Below are 16,001 nucleotides of genomic sequence, written 5' to 3' on the forward strand. Positions count from 1 at the left end.
TTCTCAATTTGGTTTCCGCAAGTGCCGCAGCACGACAGATGTCCTGGTGAACTTGGAGGTCTATATACGTACTGCTTTTGCTGCGAAGACCTCCGTTGTTGCCGTCCTTTTTGACCTAGAAAAGGCTTACGACACCACTTGGCGTTATCATATCCTATCTCAACTTCATTCTTTTGGCCTTCGTGGTCATCTCCCTCTCTTTCTCCGCAGCTTCCTCTCTCGTCGTTCCTTTCGGGTGCGCCTTGGTACCGCTCTCTCTCCCTCTTTTCAGCAATACGAAGGTGTGCCCCAGGGTAGTGTTCTGAGCACTACTCTTTTTCTGGTTGCCCTCAATGGTCTTCTTTCCTCTCTTCCTTCTGGTGTCTTCTCCGCTCTCTATGTCGATGATCTTACCCTTTGTTGTCAGGGTGATGATTCGCCTCTCCTTCAACGCCGGCTTCAACTTGCGATTGATGCCGTGTCGTCTTGGGCCACAGGTCATGGCTTCAAGTTCTCTACTTCTAAGACTTGTGCCATGACTTTTACGCGGAAACGGGTTGTTCTTCGTCCCTCTTTATCACTTTATGGTCATCCCCTTGAATACAAAGATTCCGCGAAGCTTTTGGGGTTATTCCTTGACACTCGTTTGTCTTGGTCTCCCCATATCTCTTACCTCCGTGTTGAGTGCTCTAAGTCCCTTACCCTCCTTCGGGTCTTGTCCCATACTTCTTGGGGGGCAGATAGGCGCACTCTCCTTGCTTTACATTCCTCTCTCGTCCTGTCTAAGCTCGATTATGGTTGCCCTGCTTACTCGTCTGCTTCTCCTTCTACTCTTCGCCGTCTTGATGCTTTGCACCATGCTGGGTTGCGCCTCAGTTCTGGTGCCTTTCGTTCGACTCCCGTCCTTAGCTTGTATGTTGACACTGCCTTCCTGTCTCTCCAGGACCGCCGTGATCGCTACTGTCTTCGCTATCTTGCGCGGTCCTTGCAACATCCTTCCTCTCGTCTCTGTCGTGCTTTAACTTTTACCCCTCCTGCGGTTCCTGTTCCTCTTCACCACCTCCCTCTTTCTGTCCGGTTATCTCGCCTGCAGGATTCTCTTTCCGTTCGTATTTCTGATGTTTCTCCTCGTGTTGTTCCTTCTTTGCCCCCGTGGAGGGTCCCTCTTCCGCGGTTTTGTACATCCTTGACTCGTATCACTAAAGCTTTTACCCCTCCTACAGTTCTAAAACGCCTTTTCCTCGAGCACTTTTCTTCTCACTCCCGCTCCGTTTCTGTCTTCACCGATGGGTCTAAGTCAGCGGACGGTGTTGGCTACTCTGTTGTTTTTCCTGATCGCACTTATATGTGTCGCTTGCCTCCGGAGACTAGCATCTTTACAGCAGAACTTTATGCTATTCTCTATGCTCTTCGTCTCCTGCTTTCTCGTTGTCAGTCTTCCTTTGTGGTTGTTGTTGACTCTCGTAGTGCCCTCATGGCTCTCGGGTGCTTTAATCCAGTTCATCCGGTAGTTGTCGAGATCCAGCATTGGCTGTTTCTCGTTCACAGTAAATTTAAGTCGGTTGAGTTTTGTTGGGTTCCCAGCCATATTGGCGTGTCTTTAAATGAGCGTGCGGATGCTGCCGCTAAGGAAGCTGTCCGCTCTTGTCCCATCTCTCGTAAAGGCATTCCGTATTCCGACTTTTACCCGGTTATCCATTCCTCAGTCCTTACCCGTTGGCAGGCTTCTTGGTTGTCTGTTACTGGTAACAAGCTACGTACTCTTAAATGTTGTGTTTCCTCGTGGCCGTCCTCCTTCCACCGTAACCGGCGGTGGGAAACAGCTCTAGCGAGGTTGCGTATTGGCCATACTCGCTTAACCCATGGTCACTTGATGGAGCGCCGCCCTGCTCCTTATTGTCCTAGTTGCATTGTCCCTCTTACGGTCGTGCATGTCCTTCTTGAATGTCCTGACTTCCAGGACGAGCGTGTGTCTTGCTTTCCGACCGCCCCTCGCGGTCACCTGTCCCTCGATAGAATTCTTGGTGACTCAGATACTTTTGATATCGTTCGCCTTATGCGTTTTTGTTCTCGTATTGGCATCCTTGGTGATATTTAGCGCCCTCTGATTATTTTGCGTATTTGATGGTGCTACATAGCCTTCCCGGTTTGGTGCCTTCTTTTGATAATTACTTACTTACTTCCTTTCACTGATGACTCTTGTTACTTTTTTCTGTTATATGAGCTGCTGAAAACAACTTACTTTTGGATAGTTTATTAGGTGGGGTAGATTCTGTTGTGGTGGACGTTCCACCAGAGGTACCATACCGGTTCATTTTATTTAAAAAAAATGTGCAACATAGCCTTGAAATTCCATTATTGACTAGGATCTGCCTTACTCTTTTGAGTTCATCATCATCGTGCTTCGTACCAGTTGACTGAGAGCACTGTTGACGTAGGCGTCGACAACTCTTTGCTTATACCTATCAGGGCACTCACTCCTAGCATTAAAGCACATTCCTATGTTGGTTCCCTAAGCATAGATTAGAGTGTGGAAAACCACCATTCCTTTTCGAGGCTGTTTCATTTAAGAAAAGCGGCTAATAATCCATCTCATACGTGATGGACATACATGGAACTTCTTAAAACGTTGCATGGAACTTCGTTTGAGGACTTGTTTAAGATGTCTCAAGTCCTTAATGTCAGGTACCTGCAAGAGAATGTCATCAACATACTCACAGTTTGCGACAGGTTTTGTGTCTTTTTCCAACAAAGACTTTGTGCTCAGTAGTGCCCAAGTAACAGTTCAAACATCGGACATCGAGGTGGGAACATTTGGTTGTACCAATTGCTTGTTATTGCATCAGCCCAAAAGGGTTCAGGGAAATGAGATTTTAGGACATATTTCCTATGTAAACATTCTGGGATGTTAAGAGCAACTGCAAACCGAATCCGGATAAGCTGAATGTATGTTGATGACAATTTTTTGCAGTAATTTATTGCTAAAAAATACTATAATAATAATATTTTGATGAAAATAGGAAATTATTTACAAAGATTTTTTTTTAAGTTACTAATCACTAATAGTATGCTGCTGCAAATGCAAATGTAAGTGTTGGAAATTGCAACTATTACTAAACATAGAGCTGAAAAAAAACTAATCATATATGCCTATAAATGAGAGTTATCAGCCAAATATCGTTAATAATATAAATATTTATTAATATATTTCTTGGTATAGAATTAACAAACATTTGTTGCATAAAATTGCAATTGTCATCAAATATTGCTATAAAAATAAGTCATATAATGCTTAAAATAACATATAGCTTTCTTTTATTTTGTTCAACATATGAATAAGTATTAACATATTTCTGAAAACAACAATTATCAGGCATATTTTGCTGAAAATAGCAAAACGTTTCCTTATCTTGTTTAAACATTGTCTGTCATGAATTTTTACCATTGTTAAGTTTTAGTCAAATATTCGTGAAAATAACAGCATCGGTCTGTTTTCACTTAAAATAGCAACTGTCAGTTATGTATATTTTGTCAGCTATATAACAACTGTCAGTTAAATATATTAAAAATACAAGTGGTCAGCAACGACTGTATGAGCATATATCATGCTCTTCTATTTATGTGAGGCCAGAATTCATTCTATATTGAAAAATATAAAACAGCTGTTGCCTGATACCGGAGACTGGTGCACTCAATACTATGTATAAGACGAAAATATTAGTTTTACCAAACTAATCACTATAAAACAGATTTCGATACAATATTAGGTATAAATTTAACCATAGTTTTCTGTTTCTGCCAGTTCGCCTTAAGTACACATAATGCTGGAGATAAGACAAGATAAGTCCATAGATGAATATCATCAGTAATATGCCTTGTGGGAATGGTATGAATGACGACCAACAGTCGCCATTTTAACAATCAAATCGTACTAAAGTCAACCAATGGACACAAGATAATTACAACAATCTCAAGTTTACCTGTTATAGACAGTTTGCTCCTAACATCAGACCGTGCAATAACAAAACATTTTTTAGTGATCCACAACTCAGAAGAATCAGTGATGCAACTTACCAGTAACACTCTGCGGTGGGTGGCTCCGGTGACCTTAGGAGGGGAAGGAGTAATGTAGGGTCTGTCATCACCAGAGTTCTCTTCCACCTGTTAAGAACAAAAAGAACATTGCAGTTTCCTGGTATCTGTATATATGGCTCGTGTCTGCATCTGTCTGTAATGTAGCAAACCACACCTTAATCTGGAATTGGAATGACTTCCCTACAAGGACATCACATTTAAAGCATCTAAAGTATTTTTCTACATCTACATAATAAAATATTATGGTTCATAAAAATATTAAATAAATATTTTCGGTGGCGTTCAATTTATATGCCAGTCTTATACGCTGGAAATATAAATTTAGTCGTATGTCATTATAATTAAGAACTATCACGTATCTGTCATAAAATACCCATTAGTCATCGTATTTTGCTGATAATATAAATTATCTGTCCCAGTTAGTTTTAAACTGCAATTTTCAGTATTTTATTAAGCAGAAAAACAATATAAATCTAAGTTACTCATTCATTTTAAGGATTGGTATTGTAGTATATTGTTAACTCTGTCATCTGGTTTGTGTGGGTCGGGATTACTTTTCTCTCACTGATGGCTTTCAGGACTTTTTATTCTGTTTTGTGAGCTGCTGAAAACAATTTACTGTATGATAGTTACTGAAGAGTTAGATGGGACAGATTCGGTAGTCTTGGTCGATTCATCAGAGGTCACATGTATGGAGGCTCACCTTCTTTTTATTTATTTCTGCGACATATCAGTAAGGGTATGTATTATTGACTAGCTTCTACTTGGCTCTTATGAGCTGCTCTTCAACTTACTCTCAACAAGAGTTTTGTGTGAGAACACGGTTGACATTGCAGTCAACAACAGTCCCCTTGTACCTCTCAGGGTACAATCTCACTTCTGAAATTGAAGAACATTCCTGTAATCTGGCTGTTTCGGCCAGCCTCTCAACTGTCAATTAATCAGTCAATGTTTTTTCCACACACACACACACACACACACACACACACACACACACACACACACACACACACACACACACACACACACACACACACACACACACACACACACACACACACACACACACACACACACACACACACACACACACACACCCTCCTGTTGATTGACGGTTGAGAGGCGGGGCCAAAGAGCCAGAGCTCAACCCCCGCAAACACAACTAGGTGAGTACACACACACACACACACACACACACACACACACACACACACACACACACACACACACACACACACACACACACACACACACACACACAAATGATATGCTGTCATTTATATTCATGACAGATACGTGATAGTTCTTAATTATAATGACATTCGACTAAATTTATATTTCCAGTAAATATGACTGGCATATAAATTGAACGCCACCGAAAATATTGATCAACGAGGGGAGCTGTCCGCTCGGTGGCCGAGCGGACAGCACGCTGGTCACGTGATCCTGTGGTTCCGGGTTCGATCCTGGGCGCCGGCGAGAAACGATGGGCAGAGTTTCTTTCACCCTATGCTCCAGTTACCTAGCAGTAAATAGGTACCTGAGAGTTAGTCAGCTGTCACGGGCTGCTTCCTGGGGTGTGTGTGTGTGTGTAGGGGAAAAAAGTAGTAGTAGAGACAGTTGATTGACAGTTGAGAGGCGGCCCGAAAGAGCAGAGCTCAACCCCCGCAAGCACAACCAGGTGAATATGTAATGTAATAAAGATAGGTGTAGGGAGCAGGAGCCCTGATACAACGTATCATCTGGGAAATGAAATTCTTCAAGAGTCAGGGAGAGAAAATGACTTGGGGGTTGACATCACGCCAGACCTGTCCCCTGCAGCCCATATCAAGAGGATAACATCAGCGCATATGCCAGGCAGGCCAAAATAAGAACGGCCTTCAGAAACTTGTATACGGAATCATTCAGAACTTTGTATACCACATATGTCAGGCCAATCCTGGAAAGAGCAGCCCCAGCATGGAGTCCATATCTTGTCAAGGAAAAGATTAAACTGGAAAAGGTTCAAAGGTTTGCCACTAGACTAGTACCCGAGCTGAGAGGTATGAGCTACGAGGAGAGTCTACGGAAATTAAACCTCACTTCGTTGGAAGACAGAAGAGTTAAGGGGGACATGATCACCACATTCAAGATTCTCAAGGGAATTGATAGGGTAGATAAAGACAGGCTATTTAACACAAGGGGAACACGCATAGGGGACACAGGTGGAAGCTGAGTGCCCAAATGAGCCACTGAGATATTAGAAAGAACTTTTTTAGTGTCAGAGTGGTTGACAAATGGAATGCATTAGGAAGTGATGTGGTGGAGGCTGACTCCATACACAATTTAAAGTGTAGATATTGTAGAGCCCAATAGGCTCAGGAACCTGTACACCTGTTGATTGACGGTTGAGAGGCGGGACCAAAGAGTCTGAGCTCAACCCCCACAAGCACAAATAGATGAGTACAAAGGGGTGAGTACAGGAAGTAGCCCATAGCAGCTGTGTAACTCTCAGGTACCTATTTCCTTTTAGATGAACAAAGACATCAGGGTGAGAGAAACTCTGCCCATTTGTTTCCGCCATCGCCGGGGATCGATTCCTGGTCCCTAAGACAACGAATTCCTAGCGCTGTCCACTCAGCCACCAGGCCCCCCTTGTGTTGGTTCCTAAGTGTAGACTGAAGTGTGAAAGCCAACCATTTCTTTCCCAGACTGTTTCATGTAAGGTGGCTTGCTATCACTCTCCATGTCATTTGTCTCCATCTCCAACTAATTTTAGCTCATTAACTTACTCTCATTAACTTACCTGTAGGGTAAGGCAGGTCCTAGTCAACAACGGCTTCTCCAATGGTTTCGTCGAAGACATCATAAGAAGGAAAGTGAAACGCCATGCAACCTCTGAAGAGACAACTAACACAACACCTATACCCCCTATTAGACTATTTTACAGGAACTTCTTTTCCACAGCTCATAAAACGGAGGAAAGGGTCCTGAAAGATATTGTTAATAGAAACGTTATTTCTACAGACAAAAATCAGAGGATACAACTGACGATTTACTATAAAACCAGAAAAACGGCCAGCCTACTCATGAGAAACTCTCCAGACACAAAGCAGAACGCTTTAAAAGAGACCAACGTCGTCTATGCCTTCAAATGCCCACTTGGGGACTGTAAGCTCCAAAAAACACAGTATATTGGCAAGACAACAACATCTCTTTCTAGGCGTTTAACGATGCATAAGTAACAGGGCTCCATTAAGGAACATATAATCTCTTCCCACAACCAAACCATCGCCAGAGAAATCCTAGTAAACAACACAGAAATCATCGATAGATACAGCGATAGCAGACGGCTTGACGTTTGCGAGGCACTGCACATTAAGAAGTCAACACCAGCAATCAACAGTCAATTAATGCACAACTATATTCTACCCACCTCAAGACTCTGCTCCAATATAGAAGCATCAAGAAATATGGACCAATAGGCTTTCTACAATCACTTCCATTTCAATATCCATTGTTTCGTGTTCTGTCTTGTGTTGATGAAATTAATACCCTATTAAATACCACCTAACCCCATCCACCTCACTCAAATGTAGATATAAACAAATCGGAGATATGTAAGTTCTATTCAGTTGTGTATGTGTAAAGTCTTTGAAAATATAATAAGTTTTATGAAACGCTCTCAAGTGTCGCGTCAGACTAGAAATAAAAATGAATTTTGGAGAATTGATTTTTGAATTACCTCCAACAGTGAAAAGAAATGTACGAAAGATTGAGAAAATTCGTGTTAGAATTATTAATCTTACTTTTTCGGTCATATTTAATAATATATATGAAAAAGTAAGATTAATAATTCTAACACGAATTTTCTCAATCTTTCGTACATTTCTTTTCACTGTTGGAGGTAAATCAAAAATCAATTCTCCAAAATTCATTTTTATTTCTAGTCTGACGCGACACGAGCGCGTTTCGTAAAACTTATTACATTTTCAAAGACTTTAGTTCACAAATACACAACTGAATAGAACTTACGCATCTCCGATTTTATATCTACATTTGAGTGAGGTGGAAGGGGTGATGTGGCATTAACACAAGACAGAACAAGAGGTGTTCAATACCCATACACAGAACATATGTTCAAGAGGTGTTCAATACCCATACCCATAGACAGAACAAGAGGTATATATATTATATATATATATATAATATATATATATATATAATATATATATATATATATATATATTATATATATAATATATATATATATATATATATATATATATATATATATATGTATATATATATATATATATATATATATATATATATATACATATATATATATATATATATATATATATATATATATATATATATATATATACATATATATATATATATATATATATATATATATATATATATATATATATATATATAGATATATATATATATATATATATATATATATATATATATATATATATATATATATATATATATATATATATATATATATATATATATATATATATATATATATATATATATATATATATATATATATATATATATATATATATATGTTATTAAATATGACCGAAAAAGTAAGATTAATAATTCTAACACGAATTTTCTCAATCTTTCGTACATTTCTTTTCACTGTTGGAGGTAAATAAAAAATCAATTCTCCAAAATTCATTTGTATTTCTAGTCTGACGCGACACGAGCGCGTTTCGTAAAACTTATTACATTTTCAAAGACTTTAGTTCACAAATACACAACTGAATAGAACTTACGCATCTCCGATTTTATATCTACATTTGAGTGAGGTGGAAGGGGTGATGTGGCATTAACACAAGACAGAACAAGATGTGGTATTAATAGGGTATTAATTTCATCAACACAAGACAGAACAAGAGTATTAATAGGGTATTAATTTCATCAACACAAGACAGAACACGAAACAATGGATATTGAATAGAAGTGTTTGTAGAAAGCCTATTGGTCCATATTTCTTGATGCTTCTATATTGGAGCGGAGTCTTGAGGTGGGTAGAATATAGTTGTGCAATAATTGGCTGTTGATTGCTGGTGTTCACTTCTTGATGTGTAGTGCCTCGCAAACGTCAAGCCGCCTGCTATCGCTGTATCTATCGATGATTTCTGTGTTGTTTACTAGGATTTCTCTGGCGATGGTTTGGTTGTGGGAAGAGATTATATGTTCCTTAATGGAGCCCTGTTGTTTATGCATCGTTAAACGCCTAGAAAGAGATGTTGTTGTCTTGCCTATATACTGGGTTTTTTGGAGCTTACAGTCCCCAAGAGGGCATTTGAAGGCATAGACGACGTTAGTCTCTTTTAAAGCGTTCTGTTTTGTGTCTGGAGAGTTTCTCATGAGTAGGCTGGCCGTTTTTCTGGTTTTATAGTAAATCGTCAGTTGTATCCTCTGATTTTTGTCTGTAGGGATAACGTTTCTATTAACAATATCTTTCAGGACTCTTTCCTCTGTTTTATGAGCTGTGGAAAAGAAGTTCCTGTAAAATAGTCTAATAGGGGGTATAGGTGTTGTGTTAGTTGTCTCTTCAGAGGTTGCATGGCTTTTCACTTTCCTTCTTATGATGTCTTCGACGAAACCATTGGAGAAGCCGTTATTGACTAGGACCTGCCTTACCCTACAGAGTTCTTCGTCGACTTGCTTCCATTCTGAGCTGTGGCTGAGAGCACGGTCGACATATGCGTTAACAACACTCCTCTTGTACCTGTCTGGGCAGTCGCTGTTGGCATTTAGGCACATTCCTATGTTTGTTTCCTTAGTGTAGACTGCAGTGTGTGGAAACCTCCGCCCTTTTCTATGACTGTTACATCTAGAAAGGGCAGCTTCCCATCCTTTTCCATCTCGTAAGTGAAACGCAGCACGGAACTCTGCTCAAATGCCTCCTTCAGCTCCTGCAGATGTCTGACATCAGGTACCTGTGTAAAAATGTCGTCAACATACCTGCAGTATATGGCCGGTTTCAAGTTCATGTCGACTAAGACTTTTTGCTCGATGGTACCCATGTAGAAGTTTGCAAACAGGACACCTAGGGGAGAACCCATGGCGACCCCATCTACTTGCTTATACATGTGCCCATCCGGGCTCAAGAAGGGTGCCTCTTTAGTACAAGCTTGGAGTAGTTTCCTCAGAATATTTTCTGGTATGTCAAGAGGAGTACAGGCTGGATCACGATACACTCTGTCGGCTATCATTCCGATTGTCTCGTCCACAGGTACGTTGGTAAACAGCGATTCTACGTCCAACGAGGCTCTTATCCCTGTGGCCCGTGTGCCCCGCAGTAAGTCAACAAATTCCTTTGGAGACTTCTGGCTGAAGGCGCAAGGAACATAAGGAGTCAGCAGGCCGTTGAGTCGCTTCGCCAGTCTGTACGTGGGTGTGCGTATCTGGCTAATGATTGGCCGAAGTGGGTTTCCAGGCTTGTGCGTCTTGACATTTCCATACGCATATCCAGGTTTATATTCCCCAATGATCTTTGGCAGGTTGGAGTCCAGATTTCTTGGCGTTCACAGTTTCGATCAGTTTGTTGACCTTTGCTTTTAATTCGGCTGTAGTGTCCTTCGTTACCCTTTGGAACTTAGTTTGGTCAGAGAGTATGATGTTCATTTTCGCCAGATATTCGTCTTTTTTAAGAATGACATATATTGGCGACTTGTCACCTCTCCTGACAACTATCACCTTGTTCTCACGAAGGCTTTTAGCTGCCGCTTTAAGCTCGGGGGACAGTATGGTGCTTCTGTAGTTGCCTCGATTCTTTCCTCCTTCTGCAATAAGTTCTGCTTGTAAGGTATCTTTGGTAGTGACCTTCTTTTGTGTCTCGAGGTCGAATATGTCGTCCAACAGAATTTCCAACTCTACTTTCCGGGCCATCTCACTCGGTCTGGACATTGATTTACCTCCAACAGTGAAGCGAAATGTACGAAAGATTGAGAAAATTCGTGTTAGAATTATTAATCTTACTTTTTCGGTCATATTTAATAATATATGTCTACAGGAAAGACTGCTACCAAAATATTCTAATATATATATGTATGTATATATATATACAAGCAGTACCTGGCCACACGTTGCAGTGGCTCAGCAATGTATGTGTGTTGCTGAGCCACAGCAACCTAAGCAACAGCCACAGCAACCTGAGCAACAGCCATAGCAACCTTCCCTGTCCCCAAATCCTTCCCACAATTCCCCACTCCACCATTCACTCTTCCTCCCCACCATGCCCCACTCCCCTGTTCCTTTCTCCCTCCCCACCATTCTCCATTCCCCCATCCCCTCGTCCCCATCATCCCAAACTCCCTTGTCTCCACGTCCTTCCCCACCATTAGATGGGGGGATGGTTGGTACATGGTACTGGTAGATGGGATTACATTTGGTAAATGTTAGTGGTAGATGGGAGAACGATTGGTATGTGGTAGTGGTAGATAGGAGGACGGTTGTTACATGGTAGTGGTAGATGGATGGACGGTTGTTACATGGTAGTGGTAGATAGATGGACGGTTGTTACATGGTAGACGTAGATGAGAGGTCGGTTGGTGCATGGTAGTGGTAGATGGAAGGACGGTTGTAGATGGTAGTGGTAGATGGGAGGATGGTTCGAACATGGTAGTGGTAGTTGGGAGGACGGTTGGTACATGGTAGTGGTAGATGGGAGGATGGTTGGTCCATAGTAGTGGTATATGGGAGGACGGTTGGTACAGGGTAGTGGTAGATGGGAGAACGGATGGTACATGGTAGTGGTAAGAACATAAGAACATAAAAATAAGGGCAACTGCAGAAGGCCTATTGGCCCATACGAGTCAGCTCCTATTCTATAACCACCCAGTCCCACTCATATACTTGTCCAACCCGCGCTTGAAACAATCGAGGGACCCCACCTCCACCACGTTACGCGGCAATTGGTTCCACAAATCAACAACCCTGTTACTGAACCAGTATTTACCCAAGTCTTTCCTAAATCTAAACTTATCCAATTTATACCCATTGTTTCGTGTTCTGTCTTGTGTTTATATTTTTAATACCCTATTAATATCCCCGCTGTTATGTCCATTCATCCACTTGTAAACCTCTATCATGTCACCCCTAGCTCTTCGCCTTTCCAGTGAATGCAGCTTAAGCTTTGTTAATCTTTCTTCATATGAAAGATTTCTAATTTGGGGAATTAACTTAGTCATCCTACGTTGGACACGTTCAAGTGAATTTATATCCATTCTATAATACGGCGACCAATACTGAACTGCATAATCTAAATGGGGCCTAACCAGAGCAAGATATAGCTTAAGAACCACACCAGGAGTCTTGTTACTAACGCTTCGATTAATAAATCCCAGTCTCCTATTCGCCTTATTACGAACATTCATGCATTGATCCTTTTGTTTTAAATTCTTACTAATCATAACTCCCAGATCCCTTTCGCAATCCGACTTCTCAATCTCAACACCATCTAGCTCGTATCTTGTAACTCTATCATCATTACCTAGCCTCAGAACTTTACATTTATCAGCATTAAACTGCATTTGCCAATCATTTGACCATTTCAAAACCCTATCTAGATCAACTTGAAGTGATAGTGAGTCCTCCTCCGAATTAATTTCCCTTCCGATTTTCGTATCATCGGCAAATTTGCAAATGTTGCTACTCAAACCTGAATCTAAATCATTTATATATATTATAAACAACAGAGGTCCCAGGACAGTTATTTGACCTGTCTCAGATTTTAATGGACCTATCCTTTCCATAGTCTTAGTTCGATATAACTGAAAAAAACCTTTAGGATTTGACTTTGCTTGCTCTGCTATGCGAACTTCATAGTTTCTTTTTGCTTTCCTAATCTCTTTTTTAACATTTCTAACCAGTTGTATGATTTCCTATTCTAACTTGACTTCCCCATTCTTAATCCTTTTGTACCAAGCTCTCTTTTTACCTATAAGGTTCTTTAAATTATTAGTTATCCACTTTGGGTCATTAGTATTCGATCTATTCAATTTGTATGGTATACTACGTTCCTGTGCTTTGTTTAGAATATTCTTAAATAAGTTATATATTAAATCCACATCGAAATCCCTATTTAAGTCACCTATCGCTGGGTTCATGTCTCGCACTAAGACCGGCCCACACCCCATACCCAAGACTTTCCAATCTATTTGACCCAAAAAATTTCTTAGGCTATTAAAATCAGCTTTTCGAAAATCTGGCACTTTAACAGAATTTTCTCCTACAGGTCTATTCCATTCTATGCTAAATCTGATAACTTTATGATCACTGTTCCCTAGCTCACTCCCTATTTCGATGTCATTAAATTGTGTTTCCCTGTTAGGTAACACTAAATCTAAAATATTATTTTCCCGCGTTGGTTCCTTAATGTGTTGCGTAAGAAAGCAATCGTCAATTCTAGAAAATCTTCTGCTTCACTATTCCCTGTTTTGTTCACCTAGTTTATTCCACTAAAATTAAAGTCACCCATGACATAAATACTGTTAGATCTGAATGCTCTAGATATTTCATCCCATAGATGCTTTGCTTCCATTCTGTCTAAATTTGGTGGCCTATATATAGCTCCTATTATAATATTATTTGCTTATTCGTTTAATTCTATCCAAATAGTTTCCTTTGGTATAGCCATGCCCTAATCCAGCTTAATATAGCACCCCCAATACCATGAGACTCTATCTTTTTAATCAGTCTTTCATGTGGCACTGTATCAAAAGCTTTGCTTAAGTCAAGGTACACAACATCGCAATGCTTACCACTATCAACTGCCTCAACAATGCTAGAATAAAAAGATAACAAATTTGTTAAACATAAACGGCCATTTATAAAACCATGTTGCGACTCAATTATTAATTTATGTTTTTCAAGATGAAGACGAATTTTATTTGCTATTATAGATTCGAGTAACTTTCCCACAATAGATGTTAGGCTAATTGGTCGATAGTTAGACGCAAGTGATCTATCTCCTTTCTTAAAAACTGGTATCACATTACCAACTTTCCAAAACTCTGGCACTCTGCCTGACTCTATTGATTTATTAAATATGATTGACAGTGGGTCACAAAGCTCCTCTTTGCATTCTTTAAGCACCCTGGCAAACACTTCATCCGGCCCTGGGGATTTGTTTGGTTTGAGTTTTACTATTTGTTTAAGAACATCCTCCCTGGTAACTGTTAAACTCGTCAACCTGTCCTCGTCCCCACCCACATAGACTTGTTCGGCTGAAGGCATATTGTTAAGTTCCTCTTTAGTAAATACAGATACAAAATATTTAGTAAAAATACTACTCATCTCTTCATCACTATCAGTTATTTGACCTGTCTCAGTTTTTAATGGACCTATCCTTTCCCTAGTCTTAGTACGATATAACTGAAAAAAACCTTTAGGATTTGTCTTTGCTTGCCCTGCTATGCGAACTTCATAGTTTCTTTTTGCTTTCTTTATCTCTTTTTTAACATTTCTAACCAGTTGTACGAATTCCTGTTCTAAAGTGACCTCCCCATTTTTAATCCTTTTGTACCAAGCTCTCTTTTTACCTATAAGGTTCTTCAAATTCTTTGTTATCCACTTTGGGTCATTGGTATTCGATCTATTCAATTTGTATGGTATACTACGTTCCTGTGCTTTGTTTAGAATATTCTTAAATAAGTTATATATTGAATCCACATCGAAATCCCCATTTACGTCACCTATCGCTGGGTTCATGTCTCGCTCCAAGACCGGCCTCCACCCTATACCCAAGACTTTCCAATCAATTTGACCCAAAAAATTTCTAAGGCTATTAAAATCAGCTTTTCGAAAATCTGGCACTTTAACAGAATTTTCTCCTACAGGTCTATTCCATTCTATGCTAAATCTGATTTCTTTGTGATCACTGTTCCCTAGCTCACTCCCTATTTCGATGTTATTAATTTGTGTTTCCCTGTTAGTTAACACTAAATCTAAAATATTATTTTCCCGCGTTGGTTCCTTAATGTGTTGCGTAAGAAAGCAATCGTCAATTAATTCTAGAAAATCTTCTGCTTCACTATTCCCTATTTTGTTCAACCAGTTTATTCCACTAAAATTAAAGTCACCCATGACGTAAATACTGTTAGATCTAGATGCCCTAGATATTTCATCCCATAGATGCTTTGCTTCCATTCTGTCTAAATTTGGTGGCCTATATATAACTCCTATTATAATATTATTTGCTTTTTCGTATAATTCTATCCAAATAGTTTCTGTGTGTGGCTCAGTTTTGATTCCCTCTTTGAGACTACATTTCAAATTGTCCCTAACATATATGGCTACTCCCCCTCCTCGTCTAATATATCTATCTGTGTGAAATAGTTTAAATCCATTTATTTGATATTCAGCTAATAGTTCTCTATTTTCTACATTCATCCACGTTTCGGTAAGTGCAATAATATCTATTTTTTCTGTGCAGACAAGAGCATATCATTCGTTAATTATATATCTTAGACTTCTACTTTTAGTGTAATATACCCTAAGTGAATTGTTATTTTGAGGCCCTTCTCTTTCCCTGATCATTTTGCCAATTCCTTTCTCCCACAAACACATACTTTTATTACCTCCTTCTTCCAAATCAATTCCCATACCTCTATCTACTAACAGTTTAAACCCAAACAAACACCTCTAACCACTTCTTCCAACGAGTTCGCAACAGCAACAACCCCAGCTCTCGATAGATGCGCCCCATCACAAGCATACATTTCATTTCTTCCATAGAAGTGTTCCCAGTTGTCTATGAAAGATATTGCATTTGATTTGCAATATCTTTCCAGCCGGCAATTGACACTAAGTGCCCTCGATATCCATTAATTTCCTACTCCCTTTCTTGGAAGAATGCTACATATGATCGGGATTCCTCCCTTGCTCCTAACTAATTCAATGGCTGT

At 39.7% G+C, this 16,001-nt stretch overlaps 1 protein-coding gene across 1 annotated transcript in view; it reads right to left on the reverse strand.

The window, feature by feature from the left end:
• Positions 1-16,001, reverse strand: part of LOC123771020 (protein SpAN-like) — a 137,734-nt gene that overhangs the window by 102,049 nt on the left and 19,684 nt on the right. Inside the window, exon 2 of the mRNA XM_069324431.1 lies at positions 4,054-4,140. Within this exon, the coding sequence (XP_069180532.1) occupies positions 4,054-4,140 (87 nt within the window). The remainder of the gene's footprint in view (positions 1-4,053; positions 4,141-16,001) is intronic.

Source organism: Procambarus clarkii, chromosome 14, assembly GCF_040958095.1.
Source record: "Procambarus clarkii isolate CNS0578487 chromosome 14, FALCON_Pclarkii_2.0, whole genome shotgun sequence".
NCBI classification, from domain to species: domain Eukaryota; kingdom Metazoa; phylum Arthropoda; class Malacostraca; order Decapoda; family Cambaridae; genus Procambarus; species Procambarus clarkii.